At 40.7% G+C, this 27,637-nt stretch overlaps 1 protein-coding gene across 1 annotated transcript; it reads left to right on the top strand.

The window, feature by feature from the left end:
* Positions 1-310: 310 nt before the first annotated feature.
* Positions 311-27,637, top strand: jmy (junction mediating and regulatory protein, p53 cofactor). The gene is made up of 10 exons (XM_084935812.1): positions 311-1,727; positions 12,161-12,334; positions 20,037-20,187; positions 20,732-20,901; positions 21,425-21,590; positions 21,942-22,132; positions 22,250-22,336; positions 22,647-22,733; positions 23,283-23,790; positions 24,047-27,637. Exons 1-10 carry the CDS (start codon positions 858-860, stop codon positions 24,355-24,357), a joined length of 2,715 nt encoding a protein of 904 aa, XP_084791938.1. The 5' UTR covers positions 311-857; the 3' UTR covers positions 24,358-27,637.

The raw sequence follows: 27,637 nt of genomic DNA, 5'->3' as shown, positions 1-27,637 counted from the left end.
ACTTTGCATTGCTTTTTAATGATAAATTGATATATTTCACGTTCGCATGGTATAAAGAGAGACTAGCGGATATAGTTAACCAGCATTAGCATATTGTACATTTTATGCATCATTAAACGTCTTTTAAAATGCATATTATTGGGATTGTTTTGTAGAGATAAAGAAATATTAGTCAACTAACTAACAATTTGCTCAAAGATCGTTTTGCATGTCAGTACGGTATCGACATTTTCTAGGAGCATCATATTTACCATTTTCATCGTGGAGATGGAATGCAACACCGGAGGGCGGGGGGGGGGGTCACCAGTTAAATCCCTCCCCGGACAAACACGCACGCACCTTCTGCTTGTAAACAGAAGCTCACACGTGACATCGAGAGCCGATGTGCGTCGCGCGACGGCATTGTCTGAGAGCGGACAAAGAGCTGCACATACAGACAGCGCGAGCATCGGGCAGGTGAGCGGCCAGGTGTCATGGCAACGGACATTAGCTGCCGCAATATGAAGCCGACTTCTCTCCTTCGATTAGACCGCGGTGTCCGAGTGCGTTTGGCTGCTTGAACTTCTTCATGTCGGAATCCCAAATCCGACCATTTGGAGGAGGGACAACGACGTTGGCTGCGCTTTCGGCCGCTCACACGCAACAGACAGCGGGTTAACAAAGCAAGAAAGCTTTGTGTCATCTCTTAATCTAGCTCGTCGGTTTGTTCGCTGTAGCTCCGCCAAATCTTACTTTGTTTTTTTAAACGTGGGGTCTGCTGTCGGTGGCTACGAGTAGCATTTAGCCTCGACATCAGGGAAGATTTTTTTCCTCTGGCTAACGCATATCTAAGTGTCTTTTTTTACTGGCTGGATGAGATGTCATTCATCATGGAGGATAACTTAGAGTCCGGATGGGTGTCCGTCCGGCCCAAAGTCTTCGACGAAAAAGAGAGACATAAATTTGTTTTCATTGTGGCCTGGAACGACGTCGAGGGAAAGTTCGCCATAACCTGCCACAACAGAACCGTGCAGAGACGGAGCGCTTTACTGGACGTCGACTGTGGCCCAATCGCTGGGCTTCCTCCCACCGGTGCCTGCGTGGCTGAAAAACACACAAAAAGTCCCGTCACGGCGAAGAAAGATGGAGTCTGCCAAGTGGGTAAAGTTAGACCGCACTCTGTCCCCAAAGGGAAACCCGCAACAAATGCTAACGCAGACAGGAAGACTTTAAAAGCCGGTAGTTCAAAGTCATATGAGTGCGTAAGTCACACTTTAGGGTCATGGGACGTTGTGACACCCAAGATAACGGATATGGAGATCCTGGAGCCAGTGGATGTCATGCTGTCTCCGGATGATGCAGACCCAGGTGACATCGAGGCCAGTAACCGCGAAGACTTCAGCTGGGCTGGACTGTTCTCCTTCCAGGAACTGAGAGCAGCCCACCTCCAACTATGCGCCGTCAACTCGGACCTAGAGCCTTGTTTGCCCTCTTTCCCGGAGGAGCAGTCCGGCGTGTGGACTGTCCTTTTCGGTCCGCCCGGGATGTCACAGCGGGAGACGGACGCCCTGTGCTATCAGTTGCAGGTGTACCTGGGTCATGCCCTGGACACCTGCGGCTGGAAGATCCTCTCACAGGTGCTTTTCTCAGAGAGCGACGACACCGAGGAGTACTACGAGAGTCTGAGTGAGCTGAGGCAGAAAGGCTATGAAGATGCTCTGGAGAGGGCCAAAAGACGCATGCAAGAGGTGAAGTAACTTATTCAGTTGTCATGAAGTCTGACTTGCTTTTAAATAAAAGCAGGGAATCAAGCTTTTTAGTACTTGATGATGTGAGATCTGATAAGTACACTCTTAATGGCAGCCTGACATTACATGGAAAGGCAGTTTTGGGGGGGTTTCTTTGATAAACGGGGCAATTTTGGTATAATTTTAAGTCATGGGCTGCTGGTTCTCTTCCCTCCTCTTCCTTTGTCCCCCTCCCCTCCTGTGATCTACCATCTGTTGCTGCACATTCACAAGCCAGTAATATGATCTGGTCTGGCCAGACATTACACTCCAGTTGGCTGAACCATTGGAAGGGAGTTGCATAGAAAAACAGGAGAACAAAAAGAGGTGGAGTTACAGGAATGATGTGTCACCACAGCTGTCGAGATTGCTTCAGTGTAATCCTAGACAGATGAAGGTGTATATTTAGCCCAGCTGTGTTGCTATATTTCATGTCTGTAGCCTGATGTGAGTGGCAAAGCAAGGTGAAGTGCCAGATACTCTATAAAGGTGTAAGTTATTATCATAATTGTAGCCTCAGGAAAAAAATGTTAACCTCCAGAGTGTTTTAACTGACTGATGCACCAAACCAGTAAACGGCTGGTTAACAAGGAGCAAGGAATACTTAATTACTTTAGTGATTCATATGTGACAGAGCACATCTTCAGAGGAAACAGGAATGAGTTTTGTTTGAACTTGTTTTATAGAAAGAGCAGCAGTCATTACATACAGCTCTCATCAGGTGTTTAAAATCTAGTCAGGAAAACAGTTGTTAGATTAATCGATAATGGAACTAAGTGAAAGATGGGGCAGCTCTTAGTAGCAGCAAAGATGACTCTTCCTTTGATGTGTAATTAGTGTTATTTGTTATTTTATCCAACACATTCATGTGGAAGAACTCCTCAGTTACTAATACATAACAATAAAATGTAATCTAGCTCAAATCATAAGCTGCAGCCTCACGTTGGAACACTATAGTGTCAGCAACAGATGTAATATTTACTCTGTTTTATTGGATTGTACTTGTTCCCAAGTTTCCAGGTTCAGTCATGATGAACTTTGACTTTAAGTATGCTGACCTGGTTCCAACACTTTCAGGGCTGTAGGTGGTTTAATTGCATGATGATATTGGGAGAAAAGGAGGGCATGTCATTTTACCTCAGGTAAAGTTGACAGTTTTTTACCATAAAGATATGGTAATCTTATAGTAATGTGCTTCCGTACTCCACTAATTATGTTGCTCTATCCAAGCAACAGAAACACAGAAAATTGTTCTTTTTAATCCTTGCCAAGAATGATAATTTTCATCAGATTAAACAATATTTTTAGGTTTTTGACCTGTATAGTAAATAAATGACTTGACTGCATTACGTAGAGCCCTTTAAAATGCCAGTTTATGTAATTTTTTTCTGATTTGGCATAAACACTGAATAGCCTGTCCTGATTGTTTGGTTTGTCTAGAAAAGCTTCAGACTGAAAATCACTGCTGTTAATAATTGTACTTTGACACTTTCCCAGTTTTTCCTTATCTGTGGCCTGATGCCATATGAAATCGAGCTTATTGCCAGGGGACCTGACATGTTGCAAGTTAATAGTTACAATTTAACATCTTTTTGTTGTTCTGCGATGACAAGGATGTGAAGCGAACAAAAGGTGATGGGAGGTTAACTACAATTGTAGCGCAGAGAGATTAAAGTGAAAGCAGACGTAAAAAATCACGCTATAGTGTTTACTATAAAATCTAAGCCACAGGTATCATATAAGAGTCATTCTATCTCAGATCAGAACATTTTCTGCTCAAGCACCTCTGATTTGCCTGGAAATGTATGGTTTAAAATTTGCACATATATAAGGCTGTGAAATTATAGCTCCATATATCAAATAATTTCAAAGGTTTTACTTGTTTATTTTTGGAAAAAGGTGTATTGACCCACTTCCAGTATGTTTTGATCAATTTGAACATGACTAGATGAAACCTTTAAATTTTCTCTGGCCTCTCAGATACTTAAAAATTTAGTATTTCCTGAATTGTAAACTGTTATATTTGATAAAATAAACCATGTAGCCATATGTAGTCACCAAAATGACAAAAATATGACAATTTCTTCCATAAAAGCAAAAATATCAGTAGATTGTGCAATCGAAATTAGACTGTTGTTTATAGATGATACTCTAATTATAACATTGAAAATAGTAGAGTTTTATAAGTCAGGTTTAGATTATAATATATTGTGAGGCAAAGACAAAAGTACTGATGTAAAGTTTTTCATTTGTACAAATAAATATAGCAAAACAATAAAGAGTAATGAAAAAGGGATTAGTTGCTTGTTTCATGTGTGTAGTCCTGTAAGCCCAAGTTGCCAATGTCTATATAGCGATTGGTAGTCTGAGAAAACAGTCAAGAAGGAATCTGGCAATCAACATGCTTGTCATTTGAATAAATGCAAATATATGTATGACATATATTATTGTTGTGATATATATGAAAAAGCAGCATCTTTGCATTTTGTAATCGTTCGCTCAGTGACGTTTAAATCTGTACAACCATTGTAAATTTTCTGACAGTTAAACTACTCCTCCGGGTGGTTTGAAATTCAGGCCTAAATGTGTACAATAATCAAGTTTCTCTTCTTTGCTGGGCGACCTCTTGACCTTTGCATGTTGAAGGTTAACATGGCTTCTGCGTGTTTTGTGTACGCCCACAGTTTGTTTGTTGTGGTGTGTCTGCATGTTTGCCTCAGGCACAGCTGTGTTGTTAGTCTGCTGTACAGTTACTGAACGGAGCAGTTTACTTCATTCACATTTATGTATAGGGGTATTTTACATTTTGTGTCACTCACATCTTTTTAGTTAGATTGCTTTTCATGTCCAATACCAGCAGGCAATTGCTGTTTTGCCTGCTGGTATTGTCTTGTTGGAGCTAAAAATGGGAACACATAAAACTGAAGCTGTACTTTTCCGACAATTTTTTGTCAGAGCAACTCCTCAAAAATAAGTAAAATAATAGTTACAATATGCAAATTATTGATATTAAAAATGCATCTTAAACGTTGTGTTTAACCAGTTGACATTACCTCTGTTGATTACAGGTGGCATTGCTATTTTCATCTATCACTACATGAAACTTTTGTGCCGAGAAAGCCAGAACCAATCAAGCTGTCTGAAAGATTTAGGCCTGAGGTCTGTGGATTGACGACTCCTGAACAGCATTCAGTTTCAAACGAGCTTTAAAATCCAGTCTCTGCTCAGTCAGGGCGTTCTCTTCCTGCCTCACATCTCAATTAAAAGGCAGAAGGGAAACTGCTTCAGCAAGACTGAGCAGATGTAGCAGCAGCAAGAGTAAGTCCTGATGACAGAGCTGGTATACTGCAGCTATACTGTAGTGCATATTACCAGGAATGTCCCTGTAATTATTATGTACTCATTTCACATTGGAAGGCCTTCTGTTTAACAGCAAGGCTTAACATAGGTTTTATGTTTATTCATTTGCAAACTGCTTTAAAACATGCATATTTATCCATAGCAGACAAGCAAACATACACACAATATACTCTTAGTGTGAGACTGGTATAGAATAACAAGAGTAAGAGCAGAACACAAATAAGGCATAAGCAAATGATATGTAAACTAGTCAGAGTAATAATAAGAGGCACTTAAAAGAGAGCAATGCCTGAAATCCTGGATGGTGCCTTCAGCTGTGTGCTTGATGTCTGGGTACACAATAAAATGGACCAAGCAGGGGTTACAGTAATTTTGTCTTACAATGTGAAATAATAATTGTTAGCTTTTAAATTTGTCAAACAACAAAAAACTATGATCGCAGCAGTTGAGTACAGTTTTAATGAAAGTTAATAGGATTGTTCTTAAATGATGAGCTTTTGGATGTGGTGCATGGGGATTCTAAATGCTCAACATCACACTAGGCAATATCAGACTGATGTTCAAACAAATAGTCCAGTTCATTTGTGCAGTTTTCAGCATAATTTATTTTCCCCACAGGAGCAGTAGTTCATGCTTTTATTGTGGCGGGCATGCGTGCGTGTGTGTCTGTGTTAGACAAAGCACTTAGAGGCATAGATAATAGCGTTGTATCAATGTGTGTGATAGGGTGAGTGAGACTTGTAGTAGAAAGTGCTTTGAGTGGTCAACTTGAGTAGTAGTTATACGAATACCAGTCCATTTATTTCCCCACAAAAAAGTCCCATTTAATTACATTATAAATGTGTAATTACATAGTACTGGTAGCATAATCTACAAGAATGTATCATAATTTATTAGTAGATTTAGATTTCATATTATAAAAATGTATCTGCAAAAAACATGGTAACAATAACATAAAACTAAATGCAGTAGGGTAAATGTTGTCCCCCTTTTTTATGGGGTGAACATGGCTTTCCATTGGTGGTGTGTTGGCAGGCTGTAGGAAGCTACGAACAGCCCGTCTACCTGCAGAGAGTGTCTTTTGCCAGATGGAAGCAGTCCCCAAAGTATGTGGTACAATCAGTCTGTGGGCTGCTTCAGCTTTTGATGTTTTTGACCCTTCAGTCAGCTGTGGAGAAGAGTAAAGTTGTAACACACAAAGAGCTGAAGTGAAATAGATATCTCTCAGTAAGGACACCTGAGCTACATGCTGTTGGGTTTTTGGAGGACTGCACAGGAGCATGATTGTGTAGGTTGACAACACCTCTTGGTAGGCTCACTATAGGTAATTAAGGACACATGTGCCGTACCATAAAATAAGCTTTAGACTTACCCCTGCATGCTATAGGCATGTCTACTAGAAAGCAACGGGGTTGCAGCTGTTAGCTCAAGTAATCTTAAGATCTGTCAGTTTACCTGCTTTTTCTTTTTTCTGTCAGTCACCAAACAGGCCAGCAGCAGGCCAACCAGCTGCACAGTATACTGTTTAACTGGTCCCAGTTTAAAAAAAAAAAAGAAAAGGAAAAGCTTGACACACCTACACACCCCACACCTGACAACATTCAGTTCATCGTCAATATAATGTCACTTATGGTAAAAATAAGCATTACAATACTAGGATTGTAATGTGATGATGAATGATGAAAAATCAGTTATTAAAACAGCAGCCCATGTATTTTTCTGTTCATTAACTTATTGATTAATTGGTAATTGCCCAAAAACTAATTAAGACAAGTAATACAATTGGCTTTGGAGGGCAAGAGCAGCAGCTCTTTGCCTTATACTGTTCCCAACAAATCTATCAGACCATTTAAATGACATCACTGCAGGAAGTGAAATTGTTGCATTATAAAAATGGGAATTGTAAAAGAAAAATGTGCAAGTCCAGCTTTAGCGATTTATTCTAAAATTCTCCAGTCTGAATTAGAGTCGGCTCATTTAGCTCAGGGGCTTTCCTGGCTAGCAGTGGCTGCAGGGGGTGTACGGCTGGGCACTGGTTTCCAGGGCTACGCAGAGCTAAAGTAAACAGTAGGAGCAGTGTTGGAGCTGAATCGTGTAGTGTCTACCCCAGTACCCACTGTGGAGGGCTGTGGAAACTCAGCCCACAGTTAATATAGGAGTCTCTATTCATATCTATCTGTTTCTGCAGAGCGAGATCACTTTATTCACTACTTTGGATGACGATTGGTGTGGTGGTACATTTCAATATTATCTGAGGCAGACGTGAAGGAGAAGTATTATGCTGTGTGAATTGAAGCTGCTGGCTTCTGAGAGCTGGGAGGTGAATTGTATTTCCTGTGAACAATAGTTGTTTTAATGGTTATTTTCTCTGGAACAATGAAGTGTCTGTGGACGCTTGGACATATGGTATGAATCAGCAACAGTAGAGGCCAATTTATTCGTCTTGTACTGCACTTAAACAATGTATTTTATGGCATCATTCCTGACCACGCACACTAGTGTGCCTGCACTTACACATGATTACTAGGATTTTTTTCTTTGTGCTTTGAAAGGGCTTTTGTTTGGACCTGACTGTAATCATGAGTCAGAATTAGACCCACATTTGGTGCAGCAAGTGACTCCAGTGTCGCAACATTAGCCCTTTTCTACAGATAACAGAATTAACTTGGCAATAGTTTCTAGTAAAAAAAAAAAAAAAAAAAAAAATCAAAGGTTACCGTTGTCATGGAATAAGCCACAGTATAGACCTTTTTCACGTCACATATTCCGGACAGAAGGGAAACATGGGTGGAGTTACTAATGTTAATAATGACCCAGTTCCACCAAGTGTCCCAGTATGCCCTGACGGTGAACCAGCACGCATAGAAATAGGATCCCCCGCCATGTGTTTTGAAGTCTGAATATCAGCTGTGCAAAAGCTTCTTAGGATGTGTTTAAATTTTAAGTCAACAAATTAAAACCAACAGTGTTTTTTTTTGTTTTGTTTTGTTTTCTTCTAAGTTGCAGTGTAATTGTGCAGCTCCAGAATCAATAACCCTTAACTGAGAACACTATTTTAGTGACTACAGTGATGAAGTAGTGTAATTTATGACTGACATTACATGTTATAGAGGGATTTTTTTTTCTTTTCAATGGCTCTCTTAGTTGTAATCATACCTATACCATTTTTTTGTTTCAAAGGGAAACACAAACCTCTTGGGGGTTGTGTCAGAAAGGGCATTTGGTATAAACATCTGCCAAATCAAACATGGGAGCTACCTACTATGGCAACCCCTGGTGAATAAAGGAGCAGCCAAAAGTAGCTTTTATACCTGTATTGTTTTTATCTGTGGCAGATAGTTCTTGTCCAGTATCATAGATGGTAAAGAATTTGTCACATTGTGACCCCTGCAGTCCAGTTATCGTATCATAGATTAGATGTTTTCCTTCAATTTTCTCAGGGATGTCACTCACTGGTTTTCCTTTTCCGCATCTTCCACAGTTCTATGCATAGCTAGTTTTTGCATCACATCACATAATGTCATATTACCTGACTTACTGGGCATGTATTGCCAGAAGGTGCATTTTTCATGGGAAGGGGCAAAATGTTCATCTACTGTCACCTCAGGGTTGAACATCAGTCAGTGGAAAGACCTGCATCCGTTCCTAATGGGAGCAAGCTTGTCAGATGTTGCTCTAGTATCGGTGTTGTAAAATCTGAGGACTCTTGATATTATTCCGAAGGTCTGAAGTGACATTGTAGTCTGGAAAATAGTTCTGCCTGTTGATGTGTCCCTAAGACTATCAGTGTTCTCATTGCTGGATCTGTACACACCAGCAAGAAGAACACCATTATAGGCATCCAGGTATTCTCATTAATGCCATTCCAAATGTTGCCATGGACTTTTTTTCCTTCAAAAAATGACAATGACATAAACGGATCAAAACGTGTCTTGATGTCACTTATTCTTGTCACAGCAAACCAGGTAATCCCAGGCGTCACTTTGATGACATGTGCAGCAATTACCCTACCATGTAAGCCAGGAGTTATTGGACTAAAAAGATATGTCAACAACTGCTTTTGTCAACAACAACTGCTTTTCGCGGATGATGTGGTTCTGTTGGCTTCATCGGGTGAAGGCCTCCAGCTCGCACTGGAACGGTTCGCAGCCGAGTGTGAAGCAGCGGGAATGAGGATTAGCACCTCCAAATCTGAGGCCATGGTTCTCAGCCGGAAAAAGGTGGAGTGCCCACTCCGGGTCAGGGACGAGTTCCTGCCCCAAGTGGAGGAGTTCAAGTATCTCGGGGTCTTGTTCGCGAGTGATGGGAGAAGGGAGCCGGAGATCGACAGACGGATTGGGGCTGCGGCTGCAGTGATGCGGACGCTGCACCGGTCCGTCATGGTGAAGAGGGAGCTGAGTGTAAAAGCAAAGCTCTCAATTTACCAGTCGATCTACGTCCATACCCTCACCTATGGCCACGAGCTGTGGGTAGTGACTGAAAGAACGAGATCGCGGATACAAGCGGCGGAAATGAGCTTCCTCCGAAGGGTGGCTGGCCTCTCCCTTACAGATAGGGTGAGAAGTTCGGCCATCCGGGAGGGGCTCAGAGTAGAGCCGCTGCTCCTCCACATTGAAAGGAGCCAGCTGAGGTGGTTCGGGCATCTGACAAGGATATAGTCTTATATTATAACTGGGTCGAACTGGGTCGAAACCAACCCCAACACACAAAGGTCATCATTTTCACCAGAGCTTTTTATAATTTAGTTAAATTCAGTTTTTTGTTTTGTTTTGTTTAAATAGAGATTCCTGACAAAGTCTAAGGTCTTGCTGAAACAAACAAATTTAATATCCACTTTTATGCATTTAAAACCTAAAAACGGGCCACTGCCGACCCTAATGCAAGAGGAAGGTTAAGTATTCTGGAGCAAAGTTTTACCAGTTTTTTGAAGGTCTTTCAAAGTTTTTCCTTGGACATTGTCTGCTTTTTCACTTCTTTCCAGTCCAGCCCTTGCACTTGACCACTTCAGAGAAGTGTTTTTCTTTTGTTTTGGTTTAGTAAGCCACTTTACATTTATCCTTGTCCTTCAGACAAAAAAGCCTGTTTTATCTACAAATGACAGATAACCTAGCAAAGAGCCAATTTTAAACTGTTGTTACAAGCACACTGTCACAAAAACACAGAATTTGTTCCCAGTATAGGTATAGAATCGCTTTTTTGCACCAAAACAATGATTCCCAAAGAGCTATTAGCTGGAAACTTGGTGAACGGAATATCAGAAACGGAATATCAGAAATGGTCTCAGTTGTGACTGTCAAGATGCCCTTCTTAAGGTAAATGAGAAGGAAAGGCTGAGATAAGCGAAATTGCATAAGAACTGAAACTCAGTGGCAGCAGGTTTTTATCAGTATTGTAAAGTGCCATATTTTGATCAAACCATGCAGTACTATCTGGAAAGTGTCTGACTGGCTGCACAGCTCTGAACACAACAAAAGGCAGTCAAGGTCCAAAGAAGAGATTTGGATGTCCTTCAAGAAGCCTAGAGAACTATTTCTTGAAGACTACTTGAAGACATTACATGAAGGCTTGCATAAGCGAGTTCAGTCTATGTTGAATAAAGATGGTCATGCAATCTTGATTTTCAAGCTTGTTAGATTTGTACAAACTCTGATTTGCTTCTGTAGTGTATTTCCATGTATGTTTGCATCAATTTCCCATTCTCCTAGCAAAATATACAGAAATTAGGGACATTTGAGACTTTGTCACAGGACTGTAGTTGCGTAATAATTCAGTACTCAAAGTACTTATACCAAGATAGATATAGATATAGTACCAAAATATCTATAAAGAGTCAAAACGACATGCCTAATTATGAAAAGATGCATGTCATTGGCATTAAATTACAATCAATTTAAAGCTTTTAATGATAATGTTCAAATTTTTCTAACATGCACATGTTTCTGAGCTCACACAACTTTCCAATGTCCTCAACGCACCAGTTGCAGGACAAGTAGACTGACAAATAGGTGTGTTGGTATATTTTCCAAGTGTGTTAGTTATATGAAATCATGGTATCTTTGTGTATTTTACAAAGTACTGAGCAGACTAACATGCAGACACGTACACATTCTGCTTTTCAGAAACATGCCTGTGTTACTTGTAGTACTAATCGGGACCAGGACACAGTGAATAATTAACTTCTTATCCTTGGTTCCGATCTGTCTCTGTGGGTGAATAAGATAGTGGTTGTGATGGTGAGAAGTCAACACATGGGTGCACACAGAATATCAGAAATCTACTATGTAAACAGATATGTGAATAACCAGGTTTCTCCTGCTACATTTAATACACATGCTGATTTTATAGGTCACATATCCAGTCATTAAAAAAAACAAAAAAAAACCACTGGTGATATTTTTCATACACTGTCCTGGTGCTCTTTTCACCCACTAACATGCACCTGATAAACAGCTTAAGAGCTTTAACAAATACAAATACACCATGCACTCAGGTTTGAGTGATGCTTGCTGAAAATTAGGGATGACTAACAATGTCATTATTAATATATCTGCCCAATACTTTCTCAGGTATTTTGGGTGATCTGTAATAGAGCTAAAGGCCCCAAAGACTCACTTTACTATCAGGAAACCAGCAAATATTCACCTTAACTGAAACCAGTCAACTTAGAGAATTTTACTTAAAAAAAAGACTTGAATGTTAAGTCACTATTTAATCATTAAATCTGTTGCTGATTGACTAACTATTGATTTAACTATATTTACACCCAGCTAAAAGCTACAGAGTACAGTAATTAGTGGTTAACAAGCCTGTAAAAACTATAAAACTATTATTTGTGGCACTTCTGGTCTAGATTTTGGTCTTTACTGGCAACCACTAGGGCTTTGTAAAGCCTGACGTGTTTAGTCTTTTGGATTATTATTGTGGAATTTATTAAAGAGATTTCTCGCATCAGCAACCTTTTACTCCAGTGCAGTGTTTTTCACTGTGTGGACTGTTTGTCTGACTATACTGTTCAATGCACATTTTATCTCCAGGTGCTGGATAAACACAAAGCGATGGACAGCATGGTGGAGCTGCTGCAGGTGTACCCGGAGGAGGACGAAGCGTATGGAGAGCTGCTGGAAGCCACAACTCAGCTCTACCACTACCTGCTTCAGCCCTTCAGGGACATGAGGGAACTGGCAATGTTGCGCCGACAGCAGATTAAGGTAATACACACAGGCACACTGATACAAATACCATCTGTTTGAGGGGCTTGATTTAAGTAGGTTTAGCACTAGCTATTGCCGACTAACTGGTCGGTGTGCTCTACAGTGGTGCATGTTAGCAGTTAAAGTGTTGTTGCTATGGTTTGATTAGTGCTGGAAAACGATCCCTGAACATGGTGAGCCTACACTTCTAAGCCAAGTGCATTGACCAGCAGTGTTAGGTGTTTAGGCTGGGTGCAATGGTAATGATGGTTGGGTAGTAGCCGCTCTGCGCTATGCATTTGCTACTGGGGGCTGTGGAGGTCAGAGGATCAGCAGAGAGGCTTTCCCCCAGCGCAGAGCAGCTTAACCAGCATAAGTATTATTGCAGCAGTCACTAAACCACTCAGTAATTCTGCAGCTTCAGCACAGCCTTCTGTTTCCCACTCTCTTTCTCTGCTCTGTCTTTGTTGCTTTTCTTCATTAGGCTTGGAAAGGGAAGTAAATCCACAGACTAATCCCTACTGTCTCACAGACTTCATGGAGAGGAGGAGGCACATGCCTGCTCAGTCAGTAGGTCAGAGTTCTAGCTGCTTCTCGTACACTTGTCCAAAAGCTCAGCGGATAAGAAGTGATATACATAACATTGAAATTCAATAGAAAATTGGATAAGTCAGCTGATTTCTCACTAATATGATAATTCATATTTTCAACCAAGACAATCAGACAATAGTTAGCTAATGTCACACTAGAGTGAAAATAGGACAACAACTGTCTTGCAACTAGCTCAGGTTGCTGTGATTGCACTGAATTTCTTTACATTCAGCCACAAAAGTGGTCAGGGTGATCACCTGATTGCCCACAGACTGGTCATGCAGCATCCCTGACTTTTGATCACAAGGCGACTGCCTGGGTTGTCTCTTGGGAGTCATCCTGTATCCAAATAGTTGTGGTCTAGCTCAGACTGATTGCAAACACTGTCAGACAGATTGGTGAATGTTTGTAAATAATTGCCATTCATTTCTAAACAGAGTCGGTCTACACTGATAAGCACAACACATGTTAGGCACGTTTCATGGACATTAATTTAATGGACAATAGAAATAATGTCCCATACAGTCCCTATTACTATCTCTCTACCTGTTCTCTCTTTCATAGACTGTCTCAGTCTTTCACCCACAGTTGGGCTGTGAGTATTTTACATTGTCAACATGCCTTTCACAGCATGCTTATTCGGCATCTTGTCACTAACAGCGTGTGTGTGTGTGTGTGTGTGTGTGTGTGTGTCTCTTGGGTGTGATTTCTGAGTGTGTGTTATGATGGTTCTTGGGCGGATGCTGATGCTAAGCGAGATATTTCACTGTTTTCCCCTTTGCACTTTTTTTTAAAGGAGAAGTCTAAATATTTGCAATAGTTAGGAAAAAAGGAAAAAAGAAATCTAAATTTTAAGTGTTAGTACATTTTTCTACTCGCTGTACGCAAAGCTCCACTGTTGTCAGATATATTAAAAACACATCAGTGTTGCACTTAGTGGAACTGAGTCAAATATAAACTGTGGTTTGTTGTTATAAATGTCCAGCTACCAAAGGCTTTATGGATTTATCTATAACCTAAAATAGTTTCCTGTAAATAAAGTGTAAAGTTAGTGTTACTAAAAATATTTCTTTTCACAACCTGTTTTTAGAGGAGGGCCAACACGTCATTGATTGTTGGTCTTTTTTATTTATTGACAATAAGAAAAATATGTCTGAATCAGTAAATCTACAGATTTCTTTTTTCAAATGTAAGAGAAGTACTTTATCTTTCAAAGCTTCTGGTATTTTGCTATAGCCAATTAGTTATTTATATTTTTTGTATCTTTCTTTTGAGCAAGAGAGTGCAAAGCACCAAGGAAAAAAAGGTAGAAAATAGTAAAAATTGTGAATATTTTACATTTGACACAACCGGCCATGACCAGTGAATATTTTTTGCTTATAAGTTGTGTAACCCATTAATGCAGATTAACTAATCCTTTAAGCTGTGTTGGCAGTCTTATGTTTTAAGATTAGCAGTCTTGTTTATGCTGTGGAAAAAAAAAATCAGTAGAAATAAGCAATGTGTTTTTGATGAACTGTGCAAAGTGTGAAGCCTTCACTGACATTTTGTACATTTTTGTGTAGATTACTACAATGCTGCAATACAAACTGTTGTGCTGCGGGTGGGTAGGTGGGGCTATAAAAGCATGGCGTTTTGTTGAATTAAAGAGCTTATGAATTGCATTTTGGGAAATGTAGTCCAGCATGTGGCAAGCTTAGCCCATGACAGCATTTTTATATACTACATAGTAATGTTTATAATATTGCTTTAACTGTTGAAATACGAAATAGAGAATTTGTGATTGTAAATAAAATAGATAAATAAAAACAGGTAAACATCAAAATGTTTTCCTAAGATTACATTTCTTTCTTCTTGTTCTTGTTCTTCTTCTTGTTCTTCTTCTTCTTTTTTTTACCCCAAGATTTTTCAGGTGTTTTACAACCAGTGAGAGTCTGAGAGTCAGACTTTCTGTTACTTTCTTTTAATTCCTCAGGTTTTATAGATCTGCTACATTGCTGAAAACAAATCCTTCAGCATTTGTTTGGTAGTCTGTGTGTGGTATGATGTTAAACCTGAACTTTAATGTAGTGTCTAATGAATGCAACTATTTCAACTTTTACCTCAAACCTTTTTTATTTTCTCCATGTGCTTCATGTGCCCAAGTTTTTCCAGCTGTACCACCTGCTCCCTTCAGGGCGATCCAACGGCTGAAAACAAAGCTGTATGCAAATGATACCTTGACACAGACTAAAGGGAGCTGGCTTTTTTCAAACTGATGAGTCAGGGGTTTGTGGAGATTCTCTCCTTTGTGAAGAAAGGGGAAGAGGTGTAAGAGGGAATCAGCACATAGGAGAATGTCACTTACATGCAGTTTGCATCCTGCTTGTTGTCGTAAAGGTGAGGAGGAAAAAGGCAGACGGGTGCTAGTATTACAACCTGTTCTGACCTCATCTGCAAGTGTGAATGCAGTAATACACATGGCATGTATGAGGTTATTGTGAAAAGACCAAAGTGCTTCAAGGACCTACACGCTGCAATGTTACAGCGGAGCCCTTTTAAATAAACAACAATGCTGGTTTCATCAGTCTGTTAAATGGTGGCGTCCTGTTATTCAGACATATGTCACTTTTATGGCTTCATGTAAGCGTTCCTGCAACAGTAATGTAACCATGCATAGTACTTGCAGTATATAATGTTCTGTACATGAGATTCCAAAGAACAGAAAGAGTTTCATTAGCCAGACTCTGTTCTCCTTATTGAAATTGTAAAGCTTTATTTGATAACGTCTTAAATCTGTGATAGATAGAATAGAGGCCTGTGAGTGGATGTGGCAACTAAAAGCAAGCAAACCATCTTTTTCACTCTGATGTTTATACTGTAGATCACTGTTGATGCTGAAATGTTGAAGTGGCCGGATATTTAATAAACAGTCTAACAGTTTCTTTTCCTTTCTTTTTTGCCCCTGACATGATGATGATTTCTCTAAAAAAAAAAAAAAAAATTGTCCCCTTGTGAGCTAAGCAACTTCAGATAGAGGAGAGCTCTGTGCATGCTGTTAATGTGACTACGTGCATTCAGACTCAGGATGTATTGAAAGTTTAAAGTGATGCATGTTTGACCTTTACTGAAAAGTGACCAGACTGCCATTCATATACGAAGCTAACATAATCAGATGGAATCACATAAGAGGAAATGACTGTCTGAAAGTAATCTAAGTAAGGTGTAATCTTGTCAGGTAGAGGTATTACACATTAGAGAGAATTGGAAAAAAATTATTTAATACTCGCATGATATATTTTTTGGTACTTAAAAGTTAGGTTAATCTTCTTGGAGATCATTATTTTTCCTAAATTAACTTTAAAATGGTTTAGTCTGTAAAATGTCAGAAAGCACTGAATATTGCTGACAAACTAGGAGCTGAGATGTATGAATATATGTGTATAATCATTAATTTGACCATTGTTACTGCTCAACTGTGAATTTTCAGCTAAAAGGTTTCACGCTCTCAACTGGAGACATCTGAGCTTACCAGAAACAGCGAAGAGCTGATGGAAAATTGAATGAATGTTCTCTCATCAGGCATTTTGGTGAACGGTGCATTGTCCGTAGCATGTCAGAGCAGTCCAGCGTGGGTGTCCTGTTGCTCAGGAGGTCAGAGGGCAGCCATGAATTAAAAATGTGGTTTCACTGTGGCATGGCAGAGATGGTTTTGTGCCATGGTGAGCTCCAGTTACAGTTTCACATTGTATTCATTCTAACATGGCAACAGTTATCAACATGCTACACTAGATTCACCTCTGCTAAGTTCTTCTGCTCTTTTATCTATGCTCCACCTCTCCACCGCCCTGCATCACTGAAAAACATTTATTTCCTCGACTTCTTTTGTCATTACTTCAGTGTGTCACCGAGGCAGCTTTGTTTTAATTTCCTGTGACTCAAAAAGCCATTTTCCACTAGTACCTACTCAACTCGACTCGAAGGGACTCGACTTGGCTCGGTTTTGGTGGCTTTCATTACATATGAATGTCACCTAATGTGCCTGGGGTCATTACACCAATGCTCTTGAAAGTCCTGTGATGCCATTTGCATGCGACACACACAACCCTACAATGGAGGACGTCGACGCGATGGTATACCTGCTGCTCGGTGTACAGCTTTTCGTCAAACTTGGGGACGGCGGTGTGTCCTCATTTTTTCTTTGAACTTAAACATTTAGACCACAAAGTTAATTAAATAAATCATATATTGAAGGACTTCCTTCTCAGCAGCTCCAAACCATGACCAAGACACCATGTTTTACAGATGACTGTAGACACTCACTGTTGTACTTCTGTTTTTACCTCCTCAATACATACTGATGACTAAAGATGTAAAATTTTGATCCAGTAATTCATAAAACATGTTGGCACTGATTTTCAATCCAGTTCTTGTGCAGTTTGGCCTGTTTCCCATCCTTAAGATTGATTCCTGGCGGCCACCCTCCCACTGAGAGTATCTCTGATAAGGCTTCAGGAAACAGTTGCTTGATCAACTGTTAGGCCAGATGCACGTCCCAGGCCTGTGTCAGTTCTTTGCAGGACGTGACTTTCAGATACTGTTCATTTCCTGTAGATGTGAAGGACACGCTGCACATGTCAAGTTTTCAGCTAATATCTGATTGAGAATCACCTTCCTGGTCCAAAAAATTATATTTTATCCCTGGTTAACTGTGTTGTCTTTTTTTTTTTTTTTTTTTAATGCATTCACTCCTGTGTTTTTGCGACAGGATGCTAGTAACAAAATGCCTCACGATACGATCTAAAATTGGTTCTTTGAAGGAACTGCAGGTTTTTCAAATAATTATAAATAATTGTTTGATGAAGACTGCCTCGTATCTACCACAGTCATGCTATTTTAATCAAATGAGATAAGGGCTACCATGACAGCATCCGTCCTGTAATCCCAGCACTTTAGCGTGGGAAATGGCGTCACACCTCTGTTTTAAGTAGGGCTGACATATCACTGTATGACACCATGACCAGAGGTGTTAACAGACGTAACTCAGTCAGCCCCCCCAACCCCCACCACCATTGTTTTTTGTATTTTTAAACTGTATGCAGGAAGTGAGTGATAAAATGCTAGAAGGGAGCAGGCTGGGGGAAAAGGATGCTAATTTTATTTGTGTGGCTACTTGGCCTGTTTTTCAGACAGCCAAACATGCAGAAAGCATTTCAAAGCTGACATGTAATTAAAATGTAAAACTCCTTTACTACGTTTGGCTCACAGTCCAAATGTATATTAGTCATAGGAATGTGTCACCTTTTCCTAGCAACTTTACAGGTTTGAATCATCACTTGTTTGCACCGCACTTCTTTTATTTCCATAACTTATTGAGACTTTGATCAGACACCAAGTATATTCAAACAATGCACATTTCAGGAAATTCCCCAAATGCTAGTGTTTGTGTTACATTTCAACGGGCTTTGGCCTGCTTTACTGGTAGAGCAGGTGATGCATTTTGTCAGTTGTCTGGATGCGTTTCAGCTTTGCATAAAACCAGTCTAACAGACTGATGATCAACAGCCAACTTTATGCAGAGATGTTTTCTTCAGTTTATTTGCTGCAGATGTCAGCAGGGACAAAGTCAGTGATGGCATGCAAAGAGGTAAAGGAAAGGAGGCTGGTGAATGTCTGTCCATCCTCACCAGGTGGGATCGACCTGCTAAAAGGCAACCTTGCTCTTGTTTCCTCATGTTGTTGTAATTTTTAGGTGAATAAATAATATACTTTCTAAGATTTGTTCCTGCCAGACTTTTTCTTTTCTTTTGATGTAGACTCTCCTCCCACGCTTGCTCCCGGTTTCACCCCCGAACCACTCCCTGTTCTTGTGCCTCACTTGCACAAGAATAAAAGCACAGAGTATGCTGGTTAACATAAATCAAAGCCTTTGGGCTTTGATTGGGATTATTATAGTCTTGTTTATTTTTGAGCACCTACGCACATCTGTTTTGCATCAAGATATTGAAATACGACTGCATGCACAGGAGGCCCTCGCAAGGAGTTTAGCTTATATTGTGTGTACATTTTGTTCCCTGCCCTCTCCTCTTAGAGGGGGTCGTATTTCTCCCTCAACACCCAGAACACAACTCCACGTGACACCGCTTTTCTTTTTCTTACTCTTTTTTTCACATGGCAGGAGGGAAAAAAAAGACCTCGGCGCATGTATCGTTTTATTTATTGTTCACAAGTATACTGGGTCAGTGTCACTGTATAAGCGTGCACAGACGCGCCTAAGCCATTTCCTTTTTGTTATCACCATCTGCTGTGACTTCCTGGTATTTCAGAATGCTATAGATGGTCTTTTGTGGTGGTTTTCAAACTGGCAGACGTGAAGTGGGATTTGGAGAAAGGAAGGCGGGGCATACAATGATCAGAACAGGTGCATGCCAGTGTTCTTCAAACAAAAGGAAGCTCAAAGAGGCAGTTAAGGCAATGGATTTCTCTTTGGGCCAAGTTAGCCCAGCTGGGATTGAAAAATTGTTCTTTTATATTTATATATACATAAACGTGTGTGTGTGTGTGTGTGTGTGTGTGTGTGTGTGTGTGTGTGTGTGTGTGTGTGTGTGTGTGTGTGTGTAAACATGCCTTCTAATGCTCTCTGAAGTTGGGCTTTATGACGTGTGAGTCTAGAGGGATTGACTCAAATCGCGATTAGAGCTGAAGTTTTTGGCACAAGAATGTTGCTTCTTGCTTGAAATTCAATTATCAAGTCCATAAACTCATCAGGAAAAAAAACTGTGGCCTAATAGGAGCTTCCTCGTCTGCTTTAAATTTCAGACCAGGAAGCTGCGTCCATCTTTTATATACAGTCTACGATGGTCATTTTAGTTTTCTACAGTTTCAAAGTAATCCAGTATACATAAACATACATAAACAGGAACCAACAGCTGCTAGTTTGGCATCATTTAATTGGAGCCTGTTTGCCAAAATGTAAACAAAGATAGACTAAAAAAAACATTATTAAAGAACAGTAAAACCAAGGCATAAATACCAACATGTGTTGCAAAATCTTCCTATAAAAACTCTTGTTACCTCACTGATGATACCTGATGTGATGTAAGTACTGTACATTTAAGCTGTTCTAACAAGCTGCCTTAACTCCTGCCAGATTTCTCTGGAGACTGAGCGACTCGGCCCTCGTCGTGTGGAGAGCCTGAGAAAAGAGGACGAGGAGTGGCAGAAGAAGGCTCACGCCGCAGTGCTTTCCATTCAAGACCTGACTGTCAAGTTCTTTGAAACCACAACTCGATCTCAGAAAGGTAAACACACACAGGAGGCTAGTTTCTCTCTTCAGAAAACAATGTGTGGCGTTGTTTTTGTGGTGACCTTTGAACCTTTATAAAAGTATGTTTACTTCATAAGAGAGCGCTTAGAGATCATGTGAAAATAAAACATTCTGGCTCTGTTCTCATCTCCAACCTCTGGCATACCAAAGTCATTAACATACACTCCACCCTGACTCGTGACACATTTTAATCCTCAAACCTTCTCTGCTATGAATTGGAATAAAAATATGTTTTTCCTCAAATGGGCTTTATTTACTTCGGATTTCAAGTCAAAGCGCTGCTGGTTTGTCCATTTTAGGCATTTAACGCTCCTCTTTTTATACCAGAAATAAACTATAGCGTTTAGGCCAAACCATTTTTTCACATGTTCTTTTTGCTCCAAATGATTCAAAACTATTAACCACAATTATGGTCATTAAACTGCTGTTTAAATGTCTAATCATTTGCCAGATAACTAGCTGACTAATCGCTGCAGCTCTAGCCCTTTTCACTTACTTCTTTACTGTATGTGTTATAGCTCTATACGAGAGGATGCGAGCTGACCAGAGAAAGTTTGGAAAGTCAGCGTGGACAGCGGCGGTTGAACGCATGGAGCGGCTGCAGTTTGCTGTTTCCAAAGAAACTCTGCAGCTCATGAGGGCCAAAGAGATCTGCCTGGAACAGAGGAAACATGGCTTGAAGGAGGAGGTAAAACATAACATGCTGATGCTGCTGAAAAAACACCCAAAAACGAATCACACATGTGGACCAAGATCGGTGTCAAAATTCTGAAGCCTATCTGGGTGTGTTCTGAAAAGGTGGTGCTCAGTCAGGTTTGTTTTTAAGAAGCCACAATAAGAGGACATGGATATAGTGAAGTTAACAGAAGAGAAGAACTCGAGATAATAGCCGTGATGGAAAAATGAGCTCATGGCTGTGGCATCCTGTAATGGAGGGAACAACTTCCTGGTCTGTAGGAGTGGAAATGACTCACTGGGAATGACTGTGAGGTCAAATGTTTGCTGTGCATTTGAAAATACACTAAAACTAAAAATGTACCTGGTCAGTGTGTTGTAGCATAGCACTTAGAGAAGACACAAACACTGGCTCAGCTTCCACCGGATGTGTTAATGTGAAATATAAATGCACAGTCACTCAGGTAGAGCTTTTGGAAAATCCTGTGGACAGTGCCCTTTGGCCTTTGAAATAGTCTCTGTGGTTGTTGTTCTAGATGCAGAGTCTACAGGGTGGGGAGGATGCCATGCTTCGCCTGGACCAGCTGGAGGCGCTGTACTATGAGTTACAGCTGCAGCTGTATGACATTCAGGCCGAGGTGCTGCGCTGCGAGGAGCTGCTGCTCACTGCCCAGCTGCAGAGTCTGCGCAGGCAGATGACAGGTGAGCATCTCTTTAGATGGTTTGGTTCGGGTTGTTATTTTTCTTTCTCTTTTTCTGTTATAGCTCAGTGTGTCAGACCCGTGACTGATGCTTACATGTGCTGAAAATGTGGTTTTCAAGTATAAAACAAAATGTTTTGGCTTCTCATTGGTTTCCAACCTCATCCTCCCAGTTAAAAGTCCTTTGCTTACCCCGTGGCACCACAGCTGTCCTGCTTTGACTTTATCACTCAGTACCACTTTTTCTTCTACTCATAGTCAGTTAGAGATCAAATCCTCGAGCCATTGTTACGAGCTGTATAAGCTGCACAAGCAGCATTTGAATCTTCAATGTCTTCTGATTTTCTGCCAGAGCGACAGGATGAGGTGGTGTACTACGATACCTTTGAGAGTCCTGATGCCATGAAGGGTGTAGAAGACCCCACGACCCCACCGTCACCCCTCAGAGAAGAAGAACTCTGCGCCCTGCAGCAGAGGACCCGGCAGCTCGAGGCCCGCAGGGGCCGCATTACTGCCAAGAAAGTCTACCTCAAAAATAAGAAGGTAAATTACCGATAGCTAAAGATACGGTCGTGTGCTTTATCTCATGTGGGTTAAGGATCAGTTTGACAGGTCTGTTTATAATAACATTATGTTTGTGTTTTGTTCTTCCTCAAATAGGAAATCTGTATCATCAATCACAACCAGAAGATACAACAGCGCCAAGGTAGCCATACTGACAGCAAATCCCTGCAGGAGCTGCAGCAGGTAAGAAACTTCTATCTGTGGCTGCAAGAGATAGGATTTATATATTCACTGTTCTACTCTATCAGTAAATGAAGAGATGATATTACCAGTTAATTCAATGCAATTTTATTTTTATAGCACCAGAAAGAAAACAGGGAGTCCACTTTGATGCTCACAGACATGGCAAATATTCTGTAGCAATGATTGAACTTTTTTGATTTAGAACTTGCTGCGAGACAAATTTCAAATATCGATACCAAAGCAGTGAAAGCAGCAATTGTTCCTCACCCTGCTACAACACATTCATCTCATTTGCTGTTTCTGTGAAAAGGGAGATGAAGATGATGAAGCTAAGCGAAACGCCAGAGTGAGTCAGGAGAGGCAGAGGACACTTGACAGGCTTCGCAGCCTCAAGCAGGTGAGGACTTAACATAAACACACACGTCATCTGAGGAGGAACCTTCACTGAATCCTCCGCAAACACCAATGATTAGTAACTTTTCGTTTTTTTAGTTAAAAGATGATTTTGTGTTTGTGTTTGCTCTTGTAGTGACATCTACATAGTCTTGATACATTAACCTCCTAACACCCGAACTCTTCCACAGCATGCATTTTTAATTTCTCTTTGATATTTGGGCTGATTGGGACCTGATGAATGTAAAAACAAAGAATTACCAGATTTTTTTTTTTTTTAACCTGATTTTTGTTTCTAAGAAAAGTGAGAGCCACATATGAGGATATTTGTTTAAAATTTCTATAAAACAGTGGAAGTATAATGTCCTCGTAAGTGCATATCAGGCACTTGTAGAGCAAAATGTAGTATTTTGGTCTAAATAACCCAAATTGTGATGTCCACATATGTGTACGCCAGGTCCTAGGAGGTTAAAGCAAAATCATGTGTGTAATGTTGCTTAAACTACACTCAGTCCTTCAGCTTTACTTTCTTTCTTGCTGCTTCCCCACACAGAGGTATCCAGGCCAGGTGACTCTAAAGTCAAGCCGCCTGCGCCTGAGTCAGACTCACAGTCGGAGGCGTGCTGGGCAGCAGCCCAGCACCCAGGCTGCCGGCGTTCAGACCGACTGCATCTCAGATCTCCCAGAACTCTCTGCTCCTCTCCCGCCGGACGCGTACGGCTGCGACAGCGTCTCTTTACCTGCGGTCGACCTCCAAGGCCTCGATCCCTCGCCTCCCTTCCTATCGCTGCCCCCACTCTCAGCCACGCCGTCAAACTTTTCACTGGGTCCCCCGCCTCCACCGCCTCCTCCTCCGCCTCCTCCACCACTTCCCACCTCAGAGGACGACCAGCAGAAGAACCTCACAGCCGTCACGCTTCAACACCAGAAAGGCGAGTCTGACTCCACCTCGCTCCCGCTGGCTCCATTTTCCCCTCGATTCTTTGACAGCAGCCAGCTGTTAACGGCGAGGAAAAAGCTGCGGAAGACGGCTTCTCTGGACTCGTCGCAGTGGAGGAGAGGTGGGCAGGGAACTTTTCATTGCAGTAGAGACCTTCATGGTTGGTTAATACTACAAATGTTTAATGTAAGGCACAACACTCATTCGGTACCTACTTTTAAATGAGGTAATTTAAGCATTTTATCAGTCACAGGAAATGGTGTATTTAAACAGAGGTTGGAGCTAAATTGTGTGTTGTTAGGTTGTTTGGCCGTGTGCTAAACGGTGAACCAAGCCTAAACACTGTGAGGCTAATTGTCTCTGCCCTGTGTTCTCAGCGAGCTCTCCCATGGATGAGGTGCTGGCCTCACTCAAGCGGGGCAGTTTCCACCTGAGGAAGGCTGAGCTGCGGGTCTTGGGCCCGGATCCGGATGACGACAGCAACAATATCCTGGCTCAGATCCGACAGGGCGTCCGGCTTAGGAAGGTACGGACCAGACCGGAGCAGCAGCGTCATCCCAAAAGCTTCCCCCACTCGGCCGACGCTCTGACCCGCAGCATTCACGAGGCTCTGAGGAGAATCAAGGAGGCCTCTCCTGAGTCAGAGTCAGAGGATGAAGGTCTTCCCTGCACTGACTGGGAAAACTAATGCGGTTCATCAAAGGAATCTTTTAACCCCCCCACCTTTTTGTTTTTTTTTAACACAAAGAGTTTAAACAAAGTGAAACCAAGTTAAGCAGGCAAGCCAGGGTTAAGTCACCTGGAGATTTCTTGGTGCAATTTGAACAAAAACCCTCGATTTTTCTTTTTTTAATATATATTAGAGGATTTTTTTCTTACTCATGTACGCTGTTTGTAAAGATGGACCACTAATCTTTTTTTTTTTTTTAATGTCATTGCTGTGGCTCTCTGGGCGAGGATACAACCTCTGACCTCTCATCACGTCCGAGTCGTACTGTAGCTTGCTGTGACGGGTTTGTTTGAGGACACGAATTTTGCTCACAGTGATGGTAAACCTTCAGTCTGAGCGTTTACATTTTACTACACAACAAGCATTTGTACTGTACATCTTTTTAAAGGAATAGTTGGACTGAGTACATACGAGAGTGGTATTAACATTCATATTTACAAAATCGCCAAACTTTGACTTTGAGATGATGTTTTGTGTAATCACCCACGCAGTTTATCGGAATCAATTTGAACGTCCAGCATCTGTTTTAGGGCTTTAGAACTGTGAAAGCGCCTGATTGCAGTACAAAGTGCCCCCAAATACTCTGAGGGCTGTTAGAAAATAATCCAGTCATCTTGCAAATGTGTAAAATCTCTGTTTACCTGCACGTCACACAGGATGAGACAGCTCGGCTGGTCATCAAAGACAAACGCAAACTTGTAGATTTGCTGCTTTTCAGCTCTAAATATGTGTGAGAATAACAGACCTGGGGCCAGATTTACTCGATGTGATGCTACTAATGCAAGAATGTGCTGATAATGCTGATAATGTGCAAATCTAACCACCAGTTCAACCATTGCAGTCTCCTGAGGGCAGTGTAAACGAGTGGGTCAAAAACATGCAGAGCGGACGAGGAAGCAAGTAATCCAGCAAGTGTAGGTTTTCACTCTAAAACAGCTGAAGGAGAATCTATATGTTTTGAGACAAAGGCGAACTCTTCTGTTAGAACTCGATGAAGTCTGCGTGGGATCTTGGAGTTTGGGACAGCTGTTCTTGGGATAATGGTCTCAGGCAGGACCAGAGTAAGGCCAACCCCAAACCATCTGTCTGTCGAATTTACTGTAACTGTAAATGTGCTCATGACTCTGTTTCACTCCTGCATGCTGCGTGAGGCTGCTCATATTCAGGACAAAGACAAGACTCAAATAGGTTCAATAAAATGACAAATTCAACTCAAAAATGCCTGAACTTAAAAAGCGTATTAGGGTCATGGTGGTTCATATATGTACACAAACATGTGGTACATTTTTTAGAAAAAAGTGTCAAATGTACGAGGAAAAAAATGTACAAATTTACGAGAATAAAACTCGGAAGAAGGAATCTGTCGTTACACGTTTCCAGGTTAAGTTAGAAGAAATTCAGATATGTGAACTCCTGGGACTAATAAGCCATACAAATATGTTCGGTATGCCTTTTTTCAAGCATACCAAACCAACTCCATGCATTTAAAAGTCATCATCTGACCTGTACAGACAGCACTGGGATCATAAAGTTCAACACTGAAAAAAGAAGTTCATATCAGCAATAACTTTGTTCTCATTTATGTCACCAACATGTAGATTCTGGGTGGTCCATTGCTGCAAATTGTTAAAAAATAAAAATAAAAAAGCTTATAAGGAAATGATATTAAATGTTCTCTTAGCTGAAAGTCATTTAGTAATTTCCCTTGTAAAAATTGCCAATTATTGATAACAATAGAAGCTCATTTTTACATATGGTTTGATTAACGGGATATGTATGTATTATACGTTTCGGCATTACACTTTGCAGACGGTCCCTGTGTTGTTAGTCCAGGTCAGAGCATGACTTGCGTGTCTTTTTATGAACATGCTGGAAAAAAGATGTTGTTGTTCTAATGAGTTATTGATCCCAGAAGATCAGCTGAACCTTGAAAAGTAAAGCGATGCTTTTTGACTGAAACAAAAGCCACAATTTTTCGAGTTTTTCTCTTAAATGTGTTGCTTTTTTTCTTCTTTGCACTCTGAACTGAAAAATCTGTCTAATACATAAACGATAAAGCCAGCCACAAAGAAAACCTGCCGGCGTCTTTTAGCTTGGTGCTGATGTAGACCAGTAGCACATCTGGCCCCTGGTGTTCCCGTCATAGTCACACTGTAACACTGTAATCATCAGCACACAAAGAGCTGTGGTTTTACATAACAAGCTTTATCTGTTGTTGTGCATCCTCCACTTCTTTTATAAGGATGCCGTTAACACCAGGTCAGTATTTTGACAGATCTATACCTGTATGACATTTCTATTTTAGCTCCATTTGAAGTATAAATGATTTCTTGAATGTAGCTTTGGATGTTTTCTGTGTTTGGCAGAGTTTACTGTCCACCTTACAGATGGAAATATTGTTGGGACCATATTCCCTTTCATTTATTACTTTGATCTTGATTCATCATTGACAAATAGCAGAACCAAAAAGCAAAAAAAAAGTAGATATGAATCACTATAATGGAGCTCGGCTCTTTAGATACAGATCCACAGATTGTTATCGGTCTAGAATTTCACATTCTCTAAAATAAGAGTTTGACTGACATTTCTTTCCTGTTTATTTCTGCTTTTGTGCTAGCAAACAAATTCATCTTAATTTTAAAATATAACTGCCTTTTAATCTCTTTATTGTGTTATTTTTTTAAAGAATTCAACAGTGCAAAATTGATCTGGCAAAAAGAAAATATTGACTAATATCGGTAAAATCGTTGTTTTTTTGTTTTTTTTTGGGGGGTAGCGTCAGTCAAGAGGGGCCGATATCAGCTGGTAGTGTAATGATATTTGGCCGATATGTTGAATTTTTAGAATTTTATTTGTTTTTTTGTTTTGTTTTTTTTGTTTTGCTGCTTTTTTCTGTTTCATTTAGCATGTGATAGTTAGCTGCACATTAGCTAACCGTAACCTAGATATTTGACACATTTGAAGACATTGCTTTTGGCTTTAGGAAACGGTGATGGGTGTTCTTCCTTCTTGTCTTTATTTTTTACTATTATCTCCACACAATGAAAATAACCAGCATATTATTTTGTAATAATTCAGATGCTTTACACGGTGTGGCAGGGATTCATAGATGAGCTTTAGGAGTATGTGTGACGTTTCTATTTATTGTGCTGCGCTCATTTGTTGTTTTTACTGTCAGTTTCCTCACCTGAGAGATGCTGTCTTTCCACTGCCTTCTTTTATGAAATATGTTTTCCGA

Source organism: Perissodus microlepis, chromosome 7 (genome assembly GCF_051167445.1).
Source record: "Perissodus microlepis isolate ML-2025 ecotype Zambia chromosome 7, ASM5116744v1, whole genome shotgun sequence".
Classification (NCBI taxonomy): Eukaryota; Metazoa; Chordata; class Actinopteri; order Cichliformes; family Cichlidae; genus Perissodus; species Perissodus microlepis.
Note: the sequence above shows the minus strand (reverse complement) of the source record. Positions and strands in the feature narration are given on the sequence as shown.

What these genes read in the sequence shown, in the direction of transcription:
- jmy (XM_084935812.1), top strand. Translation starts at nt 858, where the DNA reads ATGTCATTCATCATGGAGGATAACTTAGAGTCCGGATGGGTGTCCGTC. An exon ending in TCTACCTCAAAAATAAGAAG is followed by an intron (nt 22,133 to 22,249) that starts GTAAATTACCGA and finishes TTCCTCAAATAG; the next exon opens with GAAATCTGTATCATCAATCA. An exon ending in CCCTGCAGGAGCTGCAGCAG is followed by an intron (nt 22,337 to 22,646) that starts GTAAGAAACTTC and finishes TTCTGTGAAAAG; the next exon opens with GGAGATGAAGATGATGAAGC.